Here is an 18,068-nt window from a genome sequence, read left to right as displayed (position 1 = left end):
GCTAAGAGCCAAGGCACACCCTCTCTGATCTGCTTGGAGCACTCACAGCCTCTCGCTCCAGCCCCAGGAAGTATATAGTGTTTGTAAACTCCTCCTGCTGCTGCTGCTGGACGATCAACCCTCAGCCCCCAAGCGGTGGCTCTGGGGCCAGCAGGGAATCTGAAGAAACTCTCATCAGAAATATTTGGATCGTCTGATTCTGTGGTTGCAGGATACACGGAAAGAAACCGATGTCGCCGCTATTATGCATTTTAGCATTTATGTCGTGTGCTTTCTCTACAAGAACTATCGGCTGCCCTGCTGGGAGCTTTTTGACCATGCCAGACTGGGGCTACCTGCATCAGGGGAGAATAGATGTTAACTGTCGCAGGGAAACCTCCATAGTGTCTAAAAGAAACGGCTCTAGAAAGATTCCCCCAAATAAGGGAGTTGCTGTCTCCCTAACAGTTAGTGAGACATGCAGCAGGTCTGCATGAGTGAGATTTTAAATGTTTCTTTGAAATATACCCAGAAAAATCCTTCAACAGAGGAGGCATAGAAGTTTCGTCCTAAGGAATCCTCAAATGAAAGATTAAATTGCCACAAAGGATGCATGAAAGTTAATAGAAAACGATGGAGAAACTCTTTTTTGTTTTTTTGACAACATGGTCAGCAAATGTGCTGAGAACACTTGGATGAGAAGCTTTTATGGTTCAGGAATAAAATGATACTCTCCGTGACAACCTAATCTTTTAAATTGTTTCTGTGCATCATTCTTTTAGATGAGGCATAAAGCTGGTTTCCGGGCTACATGTTGTCATTTAGAAATCTCATGGCACTTTTCACAAGAGTAGGGCCCTGAATCCCAGTGTCCTAGTTAAATTCAGATTGGCTAATTAAATTCTGCCTACCTAAAACTCACCAAGCAGCATCATCTGGAGAAATTACTCTTTGCTTCGTGTTTTTCAATTGTTTTGTAATGTCACTATGTGCTCTAAGAAGACATCTATCATCATTCTCTCCAGAGGCTGCTGCATTTCGATACAGAGTGAAGTGGTTCCTTTATTAAAAACCCGTCCTGCACTTACATACCTGCTTTACTTTATGCACTATGAGTAGTCTGGTTGCCTTCAAGGGGATTACTCACATGCTTAAAGTTAAGCACATTTGAAATCTTTGCAATAGCAGTATTCTGACAGCTGCATCAGCTTAAGGCCTTGATCCTGCAATCCTAACCGATCACAAATATCATACAGCTCATCTGGTTCTTCTGACAAGGGATGGCCTTTATTTTATACCCCAAAGTACTTGTACCATAGACAGAGTCTATTTTTCCTCTCTGTAAATGTAAATTATTAATGTTTTAAGTGATTAATTAGGAAAATAAGGATACATTCCAAACCAAGAGCTGATTCTGCAATCCTTACATTGAGTAGTCTGGGGCTATTTGTAAGTGCCTTTAAAATACGGACCGTACAATGGGGCACAATTAGGAATCTTTCCATTTACTTCAATGGGCTTTGGATCAGGCCCCAAGTTAACTTCTCTTTGTATTCTGCAATTCATTAACTCAAATTCTGGACCTTTAATTCTGAGAGCCAAAGTTCTACAAAAGCATAAATCAACAAGATTCTAATCTATCAAAACTCCAATTCACTTTGTGTTCAGATCACCGTAGCAGGATAAAGTATTTTACATTCAGACCGAGCTATTAACAATTCGGATCAATCACTATTTTAAAGACCAATTTCTTTCCTAATACTTTCCATATCAATAAGAGAAAGGTTCTTGGTTTTTTTTACAACAGATGCTTGCTTGTGTATACACCTCTACCTTGATATAACGCTGTCCTTGGGAGCCAAAAAATCTTACCGTGTTATAGGTGAAACCGCGTTATATCGAACTTGCTTTGATCCACTGGAGTGTGCAGCCCCCCCCCCCCCCCCCCCCCAGAGCGCTGCTTTACCGTGTTATATCCGAATTCATGTTATATTGGGCCGCGTTATATCGGGATAGAGGTGTATAAGTTTAGCCTAAAGCCTAGAGAAGCCAGGTCTATTATTAATTATTATTGTTATTTACTGTTTGTGCTGCTACAGTGTATACAGGGTTCAGTCATGGAACATGGCTTCATTGTGCTAGACACGCTACAGATAGGCAGTATTACCAACTGCCACAGATGTATTGTGAGCATCTTGATATTTAATATTTTTCTGAAAGTCCTAGCTCTTGTAGTCTAGTGATTACGTCAGAATCTCAGCTTTTTTTTTTTTAAAGTAAGTTTCTAGCCTCCATGGTGGCAGAGAAAAGCTTGAAAATGTGACATGCATGCACCCTAAAGGCTCAGAAACCAGAAGGCAAATCCTTCCTGTTACCTTAAGAACTCCTCGATACCAACTGCCAAAGGGTTCACTGTTCTGTAAGATTTCAGAGTGGTAGCCGTGTTAGTCTGTATCAGCAAAAAGATCGAGGAGGACTTGTGGCACCTTAGAGACTAACAAATGTATTTGGGCATAAACTTTCGTGGGCTAAAACCCACTTCATTGGATGCATGCAGTGGAAAATACAGTAGGAAGATATATATACACAGAGAACATGAAAAAATGGGTGTTGCCACACCAACTCTAATGGGACTAATCAATTAAGGTGGGCTATTATCAGCAGGATTAAAAAAAACTTTTGTAGTGATAATCAGGATGGCCCATTTCAAAACAGTTGACAAGAAGGTGTGAGTAACAGTAGGGGGCAAATTAGCATGGGGAAATAGTTTTTACTTTGTATAATGACCCATCCACTCCCAGTCTTTATTCAAGCCTAATTGAATGGTGTCCAGTTTGCAAATTAATTCCAGTTCTGCAGTTTCTCGTTGGAGTCTGTTTTTGAAGTTTTTTTGTTGAAGAATTGCAACTTTTAGGTCTGTAACTGAGTGACCAGGGAGGTTGAAGTGTTCTCCGACTGGTTGTTGAATATTATAATTCTTGACGTCTGATTTGTGTCCATTTATTCTTTTGCGTAGAGACTGTCCGATTTGGCCAATGTACATAGCAGAGGGGCATTGCTGGCACATGATGGCATATATCACATTGGTAGATGTGCAGGTGAATGAGCCCCTGATGGCATGGCTGATGTGATTAGGTCCTATGATGATGTTACTTGAATAAATATGTGGACAGAGTTGGCAATGGGCTTTGTTGCAAGGATAGGTTCCTGGGTTAGTGGTTTTGTTGTGTGTTGTGTGGTGTGTGGTTGCTAGTGAGTATTTGCTTCAGGTTGGGGAGGCTGTCTGTAAGTGAGGACTGGCCCGTCTCCCAAGATCTATGAGAGTGAGGGATCATCCTTCAGGATAGGTTGTAGATCCTTGATGATGCGCTGGAGAGGTTTTAGTTGGCGACTGAAGGTGACAACTAGTGGCGTTCTGTTATTTTCTTTGTTGGGCCTGTCCTGGAGTAGGTGACTTTGGGTATTCTTCTGGCTCTGTCAATCTGTTTCTTCACTTTCAGCAGGTGGATATTGCAGTTTTAAGAACGCTTGATAGAGATCATGTAGGTATTTGTCTCTGTCTGAGGGATTGGAGCAAATGCGGTTGTATCTTAGAGCTTGGCTATAGACAATGGATCATGTGGTGTGTTCTGGATGAAAGCTGGAAGCATGTAGGTAAGTATAGCGGTCAGTAGGTTTCCGGTATAGTGTAGGGTTACCATATTTAAACATTAAAAAAAGAGGACACTCCACGGAGCCCTGGCCCTGCCCATTTCCTGCCCCAACTCTGCCCCTATCCCCACCGAACTCCACCCCTTCCCCCAAAGTCCCCGCCCCAACTCCGACCCCTCCCCTGAGCGCCCCGCATTCCCCCTCCTCCCTCCCAGCCACATGAAACAGCTGCCCAAGCGCTACCGGCTTCACGGTTTGCCGGGCAGCCCCCAGACCCTGCGCCCCCGGCCGGGCGCTTCCCCAGTGCAGCCGGAGCCTGGGATGGGAAGCGCCCAGGCGGGTGCAGGGTCTGGAGGTCTGGGGGCTGCAAACCGTGAAGCTGGTAGCGCTCTGGCAGCTCGGCTCTTCAGCTGCACAGAGCTGAGGTGTCTGGGGGGAGCTGCAGGCAGATTCCCCCACGGCGGCGGCGGCTGTTGCTGCTCCCCCCAGATGGTGATGAGGTTCTTCACAAGCCTGTGTACACCGGGGAGCATTGCACCCCTTCCCCCCAAAATATTATTTGCAAGGGAGGGGAAATCAGGATTTTTGAATTACTCTCAGAATTTTTGAGGCCTGACACGATTTCTGAAGGTGGGAGTTGGCAATTTTCCCTCTATATAATAATGAAACGCACAGTCCCTGACCCAAAGTTGTAGGATAAACCAAACTGACATTCTCGTCTACCTGCTTTGCTTGGGTGGGGGTAAAGTTTTAGTACAACCGATAAATAAGGGCTGTTAAAGACACTGGTGGGAACACAGCCGACTCTAGCTCACCATTGTGTGGCTGTGGCTAACTACACGGCTCTCTCTTTACCCCAATGGCCGTTCTTTGCCAAACATTACAACACACTGGGGCATCGGCTACAAACTGGGATTTCGCCCCAGTCCCACGCACGCAGGGCCCGGCCCGCGAGAGCCAAGGCGGTAGCACAGCCAGCTCCTGGGTCGCGCCTCTCCCGAAGCTGGCTGGGGGGCCTGGCTCGTTGCACGCGCTCACGAGCAGCGCGGTGCTACGGGGACAGGCAGCACGCGCACGAGCCGGAGAGCCGCTATATTGGGCGGGCTTTAGGACCCAGAAAGCCCTTAGGACTTGCTGGGAAGAGCCCCCTTTCCGTCGCGCTGCTATGGCGTCATCGCCTCGCGCCGCACGTCGGCGAGGTAACGCGTGGTTTTGGCGCCCGCGTGGAGTCCGGACTCGTGGCTCAGCTGTCTCCATGGCCGCCTCGGAGCAGCCGACTGCGGCGATGAAGCGGCGGCACAAGGCGCAGTACGTGCCGGGGCAGCAGGTCAAGCGGCCCCGGGGCGGCGGTGGGCCGCGGCAGCTGGAGCTCGGCATGCAGGGCATCCTCATCACCTGCAACATGAACGAGCGCAAGTGCGTGGGGGAGGCCTACAGCCTGCTCAACGAGTACGGGGACCTGCTCTACGGGCCCGAGAAGGTGCGTGCGGCCAGGGGTGGCGGGGCTGGGTGCCGCTGGCCTGGCTCTGCTGCCCTGTGCATTCTGCAGCGGGCCTCGCATGGTCCCCTGCATTGGGGTTGCGCTTTTGTGCTGCTGCATCAGGGGGCCAGATTATTAGCATGGTACTTCGGGACCCCCCTCCTAGATACCTGAGCACACACCAATAAGCTAGTCCCTGCCCCGAGGAGCTTACAGTCTCCTGTGGTGGCAGAGTCATCTGTAAGCAGTTTATTTGTGGCAGCACCAAAGTGAACCCCATACCAGCAGAGGCCTGGGATTGGCTGGGGTTCCTGCGCTCTGCTGGCATCTCGGCCACTGCTGAGATCTGGCGTCCTTAAAGGATGCCCAAGAATGGCAATGCTGGATAATTTGGGCATCTCTCTTGTCCAAATAATAATAAGCAACAAAAAAAGGCAGCATGTTAATGTTCTGGTTTGTGGATATTTTAGAGCAAGAAGTGAATTAATGTTAAACAGGCCATCTAAATCTTTTGTTGTTGTTAAAGTGCCACAGGAGAACACTCTCTTTAAAAGCACTCTACAAATTAGTATAAGTGTTTCTTGCAGTTATGGATACACACTTGGTTTAATAACTCCTGGTTAACATAACTGGCCTGTTTATCTCTCTAAGTTTTTGCCTACAGACTAAGGGCTTGTCTACACTTAATGCTTCACTGAAGATGCTACCTATGCCAACAGGAGCTTCTCCTGTTGGTGTAGGTACTCCATCTCCCTGAGAGGTGGTAGATGGGTTGATGGGAGAATTTTCCCATTGACTTAGAGCTATCTACACTGGGGTTTAGGTCAGTTTGACCCCTGAGTGATGTAGTTATACCAACCTAATTTCCTAGTATAGACCAGGCCTAAGGTTTGCCTATTACTCGCAGCTCCCATTTATAAATTGCTACGGGTAATAATCTTGAAAAGTTTGCTTTCCAAACTGGTGATGAGTTTGGGTTGTTTTTTTTTAAAAGATGATTGATCATCCACCTGTTACCTAATGGTGCAAGAGACAAATTTTACGTAACATGCTTTAAAATTAAATCACCACAGAGATAGAGAAAATGAAATGATGATTCTCACTGCAATAACTTCTGGTGCTTGTCTTAACCCAGTGTGCCTACTCCTAAAATGTCTCACTACTTATTAACTGTCTACAGCATCACTCTTGAATTCTGTCTTTTTTAGGCCATGGGTATAGTGGTGGTTGTGACTTTCATTTATTGAGCATTAGATGTGATTTCTTAACCCTTCGGTACCATCTCATTTAAGATGCATCCTCTTGTTTCAACAGTTTACAGATCAAGATGGCAGGTTGTCAGGAAGTGAAGAGGAGGAAGATGATGTTGAAGCTGCCTTAAAGAAAGAAGTTGATCAGATTCGCACTTCGACTGAACAGAAGCTGAGAAGATTCCAGTCAGTGGAGAGTGGAGCTAACAATGTGGTCTTTATTAGAACGCTGGGTGTAGGTGTGTAGTGAAATAACTGCTGCATATCGCAACACACACAAGCTGCTTTGCAGTTTATTAGACTGTTTCATGGTGTGACTGCCAAAGAAGTGAAGCATGCTGAATGTTCGTGCAGCCTTCCTCTTTCCCTTTTGCTTTCCCATTGAACACTCTAGTGACTACAGCCAGATTGGTTCTGCTTGGGCAAAATAACTATCTGACCCTTGTAAACATAAAAGGGCTTGATCTTTTGCTGAACCCGGAAAGCATGCAAAAAGGCTGATGTTCCCAGATCCTCAGCCTTGTTGTGAAATAACAAATACGAGCTAGAAGAACAGCCAGTGTATTGACAATCCAATAGACATGTGTATGGTCTGATCTTTCAGTCCTTGCTCAGGTAAAACTCTTTGCCTGAGTAAAAAACTGCAGAGGTAGTCCTCCAGTGTTGCACCTTGTTGGGTACTCTCTCTTGTACTTCACAAGCCAGAATTGTGGAAATAATCTCTCCATACTTTCAAACGCCCTACCCTTTTGTAAGAACCCTATCGAATTTAGTAGGGTGCTGTAGAATTTGATGATTCAGTTTCTTTATACTTGTAAGCAAGTAAGATTTGATGCTGTATTGCTTTTTAAAAGGAAATTCTTTCCATTTGTTGCTCTTACTCTGTTGTCTTGTCTTGTAGAACCCGAGAAGCTCGTGCATCATATATTAAAGGACTTGCACACTACTAAAAAGAAGAAAACAAGAGTTATTCTGCGCATGTTGCCCATTTCTGGAACCTGCAAGGCTTTTGTGGAAGATATGAAAAAGTATTCAGAGACCTTCTTTGAGCCATGGTTTAAAGCCCCTAATAAGGGTACTTTTCAGATTGTTTACAAAGCTCGTAATAACAGTCACATGAGTAGAGAAGAAGTAATCAAAGAATTGGCAGGTATGTACTTATCTGACATAGCATGATTGTAGACAAGTGTATAAGCTACCTAAGACTGCATGTGTAACAGGTCAAATTATTCAAGCAAAAAATTTTTAGTAGACATAAATGTTGCGTTATAGCAAACTCAAGCATATTGAATTAGGAAAGTCTTTCACATTTTTTTCCTTAAGCTCTGTGAAAGTAACCTGACGTTAACAACACTCCTTTTTGATATCAGAAATTTTCATCTTAAACCAGAAGAGTGTGCGGTCCAGCTTTGTTGGATATAACTCACTTGACAATACCATTCCTGCAAACGTCCAGGATTGTATTAAAAATTCTTTGAATACTGAACATTATATTGGGAAATGGCTTGTCGATGTTTCCCTAGACTATGACTTAGGTCTGGTCTACACTACAGTTAGGTCAACGCAAGACTGCTTATGTCTACCTAACTATGGAAAGGCCTACACTTGAATTTCACTCCCGTTAAGGTAACTGCTCCACTACACTGACTTAATAACTGCACCTCCATAAGCAATGCAGAGGCAAGGTTGATGTAGTTAGGTGGACGCAGTGTCAGTGTAGACACTGCTTTGCTTATGTTGACTGTTACTGGCTTTCAGGAGTTGTCCCACAATGCCTCAAACTGGCAGTACAATCAATACAAGCAAACCTGGTAAGGACACGTGACACCAAAACAAGGAGCGAAGTGTAGACATGTACAAGAGATGTAATTACGGTGGCAGCTGTATGCCAACATAAATCAGGTCAACTTAATTTTGTAGTGTAGACATGGCCTTAATGAAATAACTCTAATTTCACTTGGCAGCTTTCTCCTTGATAGTTGCTGTGGAATAGTTCTTTGGTTCGAGAGAGTGTTTCTAAGAGTCCCAATCTGTCCTGCTATTTTGACCAATTCAGTGACTGAAAATTCTTGATTGCAGGTGCCATAGCTAAAGTAAGGTGCCTTGTTTTCCTCTGCTTTGTGGTGTAGTTTGTGCTCTGAGATTTTAGTTCCAGAACCAAGTGTTCAGAATATTTGTGGAAACCGTTTTCTTGCGAAATTGGTACTTATTTTGTCTTGTTGCTACAACAGCAGGTTTCTCTGATTGTTTGGCAGTAAGTTTATCCCCTCTATCGGATTTTTTTCGAACTAGTCTGATTAAAAGTCCTCGCACTTTAAGTGAGGGCTCAACTGATGAACATAACACCTCATTTACACTCTGGTTTCCCCACTGATTCTAAGACCGTTTCCTTTTATTTTGTAGGAATAGTGGGCAGCCTAAATCCAGAAAACAAAGTGGATCTTAATAACCCCCAGTATACCATTGTGGTAGAAATAATAAAAAACGTCTGTTGCTTGAGCGTGGTGAAAGACTATGTTTTGTTCAGAAAATATAATCTACAAGAGGTGGTGAAGAGCAACAAGGAGGAACCAGTGCAGCAAAACCTGTTGAGTGCTTCACAAGAGGAGACGTTGAAAGAAATAAAACTGGCAGAAGAGGACTCTAAAGAAGTGAAACCAGAAGACAAAGATCAGAGTGAAGAGGAATCTAAGCCCAATGAGAGCGACAGTCAGCAGGCATAGAGAATGTGCTGGAAGGGGAAGACCAACACTAAAGATCACTGTAGAATAGACTGGCTTAGAGTTTTGAAATGGACATTTAAACGGGAGCTTAATTTTTTATTTTAAATTTGCCTTTTAAAATAACCAATTATTTAAAAAAAAAAAAAAAGTCATGCTCCATCCTGTCTTTGCTATTGGAGCCAATGTTGCAGCACACAGTGTCAGAGAATGGTGATATTTATCACTTAAACTCTTCAGCCTGATTCTCCAATGCCTTCCATCTTGTGTGGTCATATATCTGTGCAATGTGTATGTAAATTGTTACCAGTCTTATCTAGTAGCATTTTACACCCACTTACCACATGTAAATAACTACCATAGGGTGCCGGGCTGACTCAACCCCTTTGCCTCTAGACATTCTGAGAAGCCAGTGGCAGAGGCAGGATTGAGAGGTCTGGAAAAGGACAGGATTTTGCAAGGGGATTTATTTGAAAATACAGTGCCATTTTGTTTTGGCGACGTGACATGACTTTGCATACTATGTAAACCTTGTCTTATTAAATACAGAATGAGCCAAAAGCACCTGACTTTCTGTATGTTGTTCAGATGTCTACAAAGACTAGTTTAGAATACATTAACATGTCTTTCAAATATGTTGGGTGGAGAAGAGGAATTGCCACCATCAAAATAACTCAGTATTATAAGCAAACCTCTCCCTCACCCTTCTCCTTCAAATTCCTGTAATTGTCTAGAACAGACAGATGCCAGTGGCACTCCTTTATTTAAGTTTGATGTTTTTATTAAATAGTCTCATTCATTGGTTTTATTTTTTTATTAGCTGTGCTCATGTTTGAGTTAAACCTCCTTCTTAAACTTCTTGATGTGAAAGCAGCTCTCTGTATTACACAGCATCTAGTAGAAAAAGCTTAACTTTTTGTGTGGTTTCAATTTTACAAAATGAGGGTTTTGCCTCAGTTTGAAAATAGCATCTGAATTTTTCCTCTTCCTATAACATTTAACTTATCATTGATAAGTTACAGTATCATTTTTACAAAGACTAGAAACCCAGATTAAAAAGAAAACCTATTTTAATGTAGTGCGGCTGTAGCTTGTTTTCTAATAGTATTGTTGCTTTACACTTTTTGTACAAGTGTATGGCTTAGGTGTTTCATGATACACCTACAGCTTAAACCTATTGGTGTCACTAATCGAAAAGCATTTGCTCCAAATAACACCAGCTGGCTTGATCATGATTTAATGAAAAGGACATGGTCTTACGAGTTTTGTTTTATGATCTCTAGTGTTTGTAAAACTGTTTTAAGTTTGAAAATTAAAAAAAATCCTTCCCTACTCCTGTGTTTCTTTCCCCCCTCATCCTGACTGACTTAAGATCTGCTTTCTCACAGCCAGTGCTGTTCTTCTGATACTTGAATATAGATTCCAAGGCCTGAAGGGACCATTGTGATCATCCAGTCTGACGTCCTGTATAACAGGCCATAGAACTTCCCCAAAATAATTCCTAGAGCAAATCTTTTAGAGAAACATCCAATCTTGATTTAAAAATTTAACATGGTGGAGAACCTACCATAACCCTTGGTAAATTGTTCCAGTGGTTAATTGCTCTCACTTTGCAAATTGTATGCCTTATTTCCAGTCTGAACCTGTCTAGCTTCCTAGCCATTGAATTGTGTTATACCTTTCTTTGATGGATTGAATGCGGATTGTTTTATTGTGGGAGGCCCATTATTAAATATTTGTTCCCAATTTAGATACTTAGGGTATGTCTACACTACGAAATTAGTTCGAATTTATAGAAGCCGGTTTTATTGAAATCGGTTGTATACAGCCGATTGTGTGTGTCCACACAATAAAATGCTCTAGGTGCTCTAGTCGGCGGACCGCGTCCACAGTACGAGGCTAGCGTCGACTTCCGGAGCATTGCACTATGGGTAGCTATCCCACAGCTATCCTACAGTTCCCGCAGTCTCTGCCCCCCATTGGAATTCTGGGTTGAGATCCCAATGCCCGGATGATGCAAAACAGTGTCGCGGGCGGTTCTGGGTACATGTCGTCAGGCCCCTCCCTCCCCCGTCACAGCAACGGCAGACAATAGATTCGCGCCTTTTTACCTGGGTTACCTGTGCAGACAACATGGAGCCCGCTCAGCTCAGCTGAGCTCACCGTCACCATATGTCCTCTGGGTGCCGGCAGACGTGGGACTGCATTGCTACACAGCAGCAGCTGCTAACTGCCTTTTGGCGGTAGACGGTGCAGTAGACTGGTAGCCTTCATCGGCGATCTGGGTGCTGGCAGCCGTGGGGCTTGCCTTTTGGCAGTAAATGGTGTATTACGACTGTTAGCCATCCTATTACAAGTCGGGTCATCGTACGTTAGCAGAGTCTTCCCTGAGCAGCCGATTGTGCAATAGGCCTGAAGACCATCGTCATACACCGCCCCGTATTTGCTGCCAAGCACCCAGAAAGATGCCGAGGGCTATCAGTCACGCTGCACCGTCGTCTTAAGATGTAAAAAAATAGATTTGCTCTGTATTCATTTGCTTCCCCCTCCCTCCGTCAAATCAACGGCCTGCTAAACCCAGGGTTTTCAGTTTAATCTTTGGGGGGGGACCAGTCTGTGACAGTTGTTTGTGTCTCTCCCTGATGCACAGCCACCGTTCTTTATTTTAATTCCCTGTGCCTGTACGCCATGTCGTCACTCGGCCCCCCTCCCTCCTTCCCCTAGTCCGTCAGATACTACGTTTGCGCCACAGCTCAGAGAGCCGAGAAGCGGTTCGCGCCTTTTCTTTGAATTCTGGGTTGAGATCCCAATGCCCGGATGATGCAAAACAGTGTCGCGGGCGGTTCTGGGTACATGTCGTCAGGCCCCTCCCCCCTCGTCACAGCAACGGCAGACAATAGATTTGCACCTTTTTACCTGGGTTACCTGTGCAGACAACATACCACGGCAAGCATGGAGCCCGCTCAGCTGAGCTCACCGTCACCATATGTCCTCTGGGTGCCGGCAGACGTGGGACTGCATTGCTACACAGCAGCAGCTGCTAACTGCCTTTTGGCGGTAGACGGTGTAGCATGAGTGATAGCCGTGGGGCTGGCAGCCGTAGGGCTGCATTGCACCAGCCCCTTGCAGGCGATGGTATATTATGACTGGTACCCGTCATCGTCATACTGGTATGGCTGTCAATCATGGCCACCTGGGCAGACATGCTACTGTTTTGATGATGATGGTTACCAGTCGTAATATACTATTTTCTGCCAATTGCCCAATATTGTCTGCTAAGCACCCAGAAGAGGCCGAGGGCGATGCTGGGTGCTGGCGGACGTGGGGCTGGCAGACGTGGGGCTGCATTGCTACACAGCAGCAGCCCCTTGCCTTTTGGCAGATGATGGTATATTATGATTGGTACCCATCGTCGTCATACTGGTATGGCTGTCACTCATGCTGTACCGTCAGCTGCCACCTTAAGATGTAAAAAATAGATTTGTTCTGTGTTCATTTGCTTCCCCTTCCTCCGTGAAATCAACGGCCTGCTAAGCCCAGGGTTTCCAGTTTAATCTTTGGGGGGACCATTCTGTGTGACAGTTATTTGTGTTTCTCCCTGTTCCTGTACCTGTACGCCATGTCGTCACTCGGCCCTCCCTCCCTCCCTCCCTCCCTCCCTCCCTCCCGCCCTCCTTCTCCTAGTCCATCAGATACTACTTTCGCGCCTTTTTTCTGACCAGGCGCCATAGCTAGCACTGGGATCATGGAGCCCGCTCAGATCACCGCGGCAATTATGAGCACTATGAACACCACGCGCATTGTCCTGGAGTATATGCAGAGCCAGAACATGCCAAGGCGAAACCCGGACCAGGCGAGGAGGCGATTGCAGCGCGGCGACGAGAGTGATGAGGAAATTGACATGGACATAGACCTCTCACAAGGCACAGGCCCCAGCAATGTGGAAATCATGGTGTCACTGGGGCAGGTTGATGCCGTGGAACGCCGATTCTGGGCCCGGGAAACAAGCACAGACTGGTGGGATCGCATCGTGCTGCAGGTATGGGACGATTCCCAGTGGCTGCGAAACTTTCGCATGCGTAAGGCCACTTTCATGGAACTTTGTGACTTGCTTTCCCCTGCCCTGAAACGCCAGGATACCAAGATGAGAGCAGCCCTCACAGTTGAGAAGCGAGTGGCGATAGCCCTGTGGAAGCTTGCAACGCCAGACAGCTACCGGTCAGTCGGGAATCAATTTGGAGTGGGCAAATCTACGGTGGGGGCTGCTGTGATCCAATTTGCCAGGGCAATGAAAGACCTGGTGATAGCAAGGGTAGTGACTCTGGGAAACGTGCAGTCAATAGTGGATGGTTTTGCTGAAATGGGATTCCCAAACTGTGGCGGGGCCATAGACGGAACCCATATCCCTATCTTGTCACCGGAGCACCAAGCCACCGACTACGTAAACCGCAAGGGGTACTTTTCAATGCTGCTGCAAGCCCTGGTGGATCACAAGGGACGTTTCACCAACATCAACGTGGGATGGCCGGGAAAGGTACATGATGCTCGCGTCTTCAGGAACTCTGCTCTGTTTCGAAAGCTGGAGGAAGGGACTTTCTTCCCGGACCAGAAAGTGACCATTGGGGATGTTGAAATGCCTATCGTGATCCTTGGGGACCCAGCCTACCCCTTAATGCCATGGCTCATGAAGCCGTACACAGGCAGCCTGGACAGGAGTCAGGACCTGTTCAACTACAGGCTGAGCAAGTGCCGAATGGTGGTGGAATGTGCATTTGGACGTTTAAAAGCGCGCTGGCGCAGCTTACTGACTCGCTCAGACCTCAGCGAAAAGAATATCCCCATTGTTATTGCTGCTTGCTGTGCGCTCCACAATATCTGTGAGAGTAAGGGGGAGACATTTATGGCGAGGTGGGAGGTTGAGGCAACTCGCCTGGCTGCTGATTACGCGCAGCCAGACACCAGGGCGGTTAGAGGAGCACAGCAGGGCGCGGTGCGCATCAGAGAAGCTTTGAAAACGAGTTTTGTGACTGGCCAGGCTACTGTGTGAAACTTCTGTTTGTTTCTCCTTGATGAACCCTCCAACCCCCCCCCCCCCCCCGACCCGGTTCACTCTACTTCCCTGTAAACCAACCACCCCACCCCACCCTCCCCTCCCCTCCCGCTTGCAGAGGCAATAAAGTCATTGTTTTTTCACATTCATGCATTCTTTATTAGTTCCTTACAGAGGTAGGGGGATAATTGCCAAGGTAGCCTGGGATGGGTGGGGGAGGAGGGATGGAAAAGGACACACTGCATTTTAAAACTTTAACTCTTATTGAAGGCCAGCCTTCTGATGCTTGGGCGATCATCTGGGGTGGAGTGACTGGGTGGACGGAGGCCCCCCCACCGTGTTCTTGGGCGTCTTGGTGAGGAGGCTATGGAACTTGGGGAGGAGGGCTGTTGGTTACACAGGGGCTGTAGCGGCGGTCTCTGCTCCTGCTGCCTTTCCTGCAACTCAACCATACGCTCGAGCATATCAGTTTGATGCTCCAGCAGACGGAGCATTGCCTCTTGCCGTCTGTCTGCAAGCTGACGCCACCTATCGTCTTCAGCCCGCCACTTGCTCTGTTCTTCCCGCGATTCAGCCCGCCACCTCTCCTCTCGTTCATATTGGGCTTTTCTCATCTCCGACATTGACTGCCTCCACGCATTCTGCTGTGCTCTATCAGCCTGGGCGGACATCTGCAGCTCCGTGAACATCTCGTCCCTCGTCTTACGTTTTCTCTTTCTAATGTTCACGAGCCTCTGCGAAGGAGAAACATTTGCAGCTGGCGGAGGAGAAGGGAGAAGTGGTTAAAAAAGACACATTTTAGGGAACAATGGGTACACTCTTTCATTACAAGGTCGCATATTTTGGCTTGCAGGCAGCCATCGTAGGCCACAGTGTTTTGGCTTTTTTAACCTTCTTAACATGCGGGAAAGGTTGCAAACAAATTCTTAACATGCGGGAAAGGTTGCAAACAGCAGCGCATTTCCCATATCAAGGATGAATTGGGTTGTCCATTTAAAATGGGGTTTCAATGTAAAAGGAGGGGGCTGCGGTTTCCCGGTTAACATGCGGCACAAACACAAGTAAACCACCCCCCCCCCCCCCCACACACACACGATTCTCTGGGATGATCACTTCACCCCTCCCCCCACCGCGTGGTTAACAGCGGGGAACATTTCTGGTCAGAAGAGCAGGAACGGGCGCCTCTGAATGTCCCCCTTAATAAAATCACCCCATTTCAACCAGGAGAGCTTTCTGGAGATGTCCCTGGAGGATTTCCGCTCCATCCCCATACACGTTAACAGACTTGCTTGCTTTTTTTTTGTAATGTTTACAAATATTTACAAAGTTACACTCACCAGAGGTCTCCTGTGTGCCCTGAGGGTCTTGGGTGAGTTCGGGGGTTACTGGTTCCAGGTCCAGGGTCACAAACATATCCTGGCTGTTGGGGAAACCGGTTTCTCCGCTTCCTTGCTGCTGTGAGCTACCTACAGTACCTCCATCGTCATCTTCCTCGTTCCCCGAACCGTCTTCCCTGTGTGTTTCTCCAGTGAGAGAGTCATAGCACACGGTTGGGGTAGTGGTGGCTGCACCCCCTAGGATCGCATGCAGCTCCGCGTAGTAGCGGCAAGTTTGCGGCTCTGCCCCGGACCTTCCGTTTGCTTCTCTGGCTTTGTGGTAAGCTTGCCGTAGCTCCTTAATTTTCACGCGGCACTGCTGTGTGTCCCTGTTATGGCCTCGGTCCTTCATGGCCTTGGAGATCTTTTCTAATACTTTTCCATTTCTTTTACTGCTACGGAGTTCAGCTATCACTGCTTCATCTCCCCATATGGCGAGCAGATCTCGTACCTCCCGTTCGGTCCATGCTGGAGCTCTTTTGCGATCCTGGGAGGACTCCATCACGGTTACCTGTGCTGATGAGCTCTGCGTGGTCACCTGTGCTCTCCACGCTGGGCAAACAGGAAATGAAATTCAAACCTTCGCGGGTCTTTTCCTGTCTACCTGGTCAGTGCATCTGAGTTGAGAGCGCTGTCCAGAGCGGTCACAATGAAGCACTGTGGGAAAGCTCCCGGAGGCCAATAACATCAAATTCCGTCCACACTACCCCAATTCCGACCCGCAAAGGCCGGTTTTATCGCTAATCCCCTCGTCGGAGGTGGTGTAAAGAAACCGGTTTAAAGGGCCCTTTAAGTCGAAAGAAAGGGCCTCGTTGTGTGGACGTGTCCAGGCTTAATTCGGTTTAACGCTGCTAAAGTCAACCTAAACCCGTAGTGTAGACCAGGCCTTAGAGACTTCAGTCAAGTCACCCCTTAATCTTTTCTTTGCTACGTAGAGTGAGCTCCTTGAGTCTATCACTACAAGGCATGTTTTCTAAACCTTTAATCATTTTTGTGGCACAACTCTCTCCAGTTTATCAAAATCCTTCTTGAATTGTGGACAGATGCAAGAAGCCTGGGAAACAAGCAGGGAGAACTGGAAGTCCTGGCACAGTCAAGGAATTATGATGTGATTGGAATAACAGAGACTTGGTAGGATAACTCACATGACTGGAGTACTGTCATGGATGGATATAAACTGTTCAGGAAGGACAGGCAGGGGAGAAAAGGTGGGGGAAGTTGCATTGTATGTAAGAGAGCACTATGACTGCTCAGAGCTCCAGTATGAAACTGCAGAAAAACCCGAGTGTCTCTGGATTAAGTTTATAAGTGTGAGCAACAAGGGTGATGTGGAGGGAGTCTACTATAGACCACCAGACCAGGGGGATGAGGTGGATGAGGCTTTCTTCAGGCAACTAACAGAAGTTACTAAATCACAGGCCCTGGTTCTCATGGGGGACTTCAATCACCCCGATATCTGCTGGGAGAGCAATACAGCAGGGCACAGACAATCCAGGAAGTTTTTGGAAAGTGTAGGGGACAATTTCCTGGTGCAAGTGCTGGAGGAACCAACTAGGGGCAGAGCTCTTCTTGACCTGCTGCTCACAAACCGGGAAGAATTAGTAGGGGAAGCAAAAGTGGATGGGAACCTGGGAGGCAGTGACCATGAGATAGTTGAGTTCAGGATCCTGACACAAGGAAGAAAGGAGAGCAGCAGAAAATGGACCCTGGACTTCAGAAAAGCAGATTGACTCACTCAGGGAACTGATGGGCAGGATCCCCTGACAGAATAACATGAGGGGGAAAGGAGTCCAGGAGACCTGGCTGTATTTTAAAGAAATCTGAAAAGATTCATTGAAGGGCAACTAAAATTATTAGGGGTTTGAAATGGGTCCCATATTAGGGGAGATTAAAGAGGCTAGAACTTTTCAGCTTGGAAAAGAGGAGGGGGGGATATGATAGATAAAATCATGAGTGGTGTGGAGAAAGTGAATAAGGAAAAGTTATTTACTTGTTCCCATAATATAAGAACTAGGGGCCACCAAATGAAATTAATGGGCAGCAGGTTTAAAACAAATAAAAGGAAGTTCTTCACACAGTGCACAGCCAACCTGTGGAACTCCATGCCTGAGGAGGTTGTGAAGGCTAGAACTATAACAGGGTTTAAAAGAGAACTAGATAAATTGATGGAGGTTAAGTCCATTAATGGCTGTTGGTAAGGATGGGTAGCCTCTGTCAGAGGGTGGAGATAGATGGCAGGAGAGAGATCACTTGATCATTACTTGTTAGGTTCGCTCCCTCTGGGGCACCTGGCATTGGCAACTGTCGGCAGACAGGATACTGGGCTGGATGGACCTTTGGTCTGACCCAGTATGGCTGTTCTTAATCCTTATTGAGGTTGCAGGAACAAACCATCTCAATGTGTAGAAAGAATAGTAAATATGGCAGGCGACCTGCTTGGCTTAACAGTGAAATCCTTGCTGATCTTAAACACAAAAAAGAAACTTACAAGAAGTGGAAAATTGGACAAATGACCAGGGAGGAGTATAAAAATATTGCTCAGGCATGCAGGAGTGAAATTAG

At 46.5% G+C, this 18,068-nt stretch overlaps 1 protein-coding gene across 1 annotated transcript; it reads left to right on the top strand.

Annotated features, from left to right (window-relative positions):
- The first annotated feature begins 4,795 nt into the window (after positions 1 to 4,795).
- THUMPD1 (THUMP domain containing 1) lies at positions 4,796 to 10,412 on the top strand. The gene is made up of 4 exons (XM_054041556.1): positions 4,796 to 5,110; positions 6,425 to 6,599; positions 7,262 to 7,510; positions 8,764 to 10,412. Exons 1-4 carry the CDS (start codon positions 4,796 to 4,798, stop codon positions 9,081 to 9,083), a joined length of 1,059 nt encoding a protein of 352 aa, XP_053897531.1. The 3' UTR covers positions 9,084 to 10,412.
- Positions 10,413 to 18,068: the final 7,656 nt, after the last annotated feature.

This window comes from Malaclemys terrapin, chromosome 10, assembly GCF_027887155.1.
Source record: "Malaclemys terrapin pileata isolate rMalTer1 chromosome 10, rMalTer1.hap1, whole genome shotgun sequence".
In the NCBI taxonomy this organism is placed as follows: Eukaryota; Metazoa; Chordata; order Testudines; family Emydidae; genus Malaclemys; species Malaclemys terrapin.
Note: the sequence above shows the minus strand (reverse complement) of the source record. Positions and strands in the feature narration are given on the sequence as shown.

What these genes read in the sequence shown, in the direction of transcription:
- THUMPD1 (XM_054041556.1), top strand. Translation starts at nt 4,796, where the DNA reads ATGGCGTCATCGCCTCGCGCCGCACGTCGGCGAGGTAACGCGTGGTTT. An exon ending in TGCTCTACGGGCCCGAGAAG is followed by an intron (nt 5,111 to 6,424) that starts GTGCGTGCGGCC and finishes TTGTTTCAACAG; the next exon opens with TTTACAGATCAAGATGGCAG. An exon ending in AGTAATCAAAGAATTGGCAG is followed by an intron (nt 7,511 to 8,763) that starts GTATGTACTTAT and finishes TTTATTTTGTAG; the next exon opens with GAATAGTGGGCAGCCTAAAT.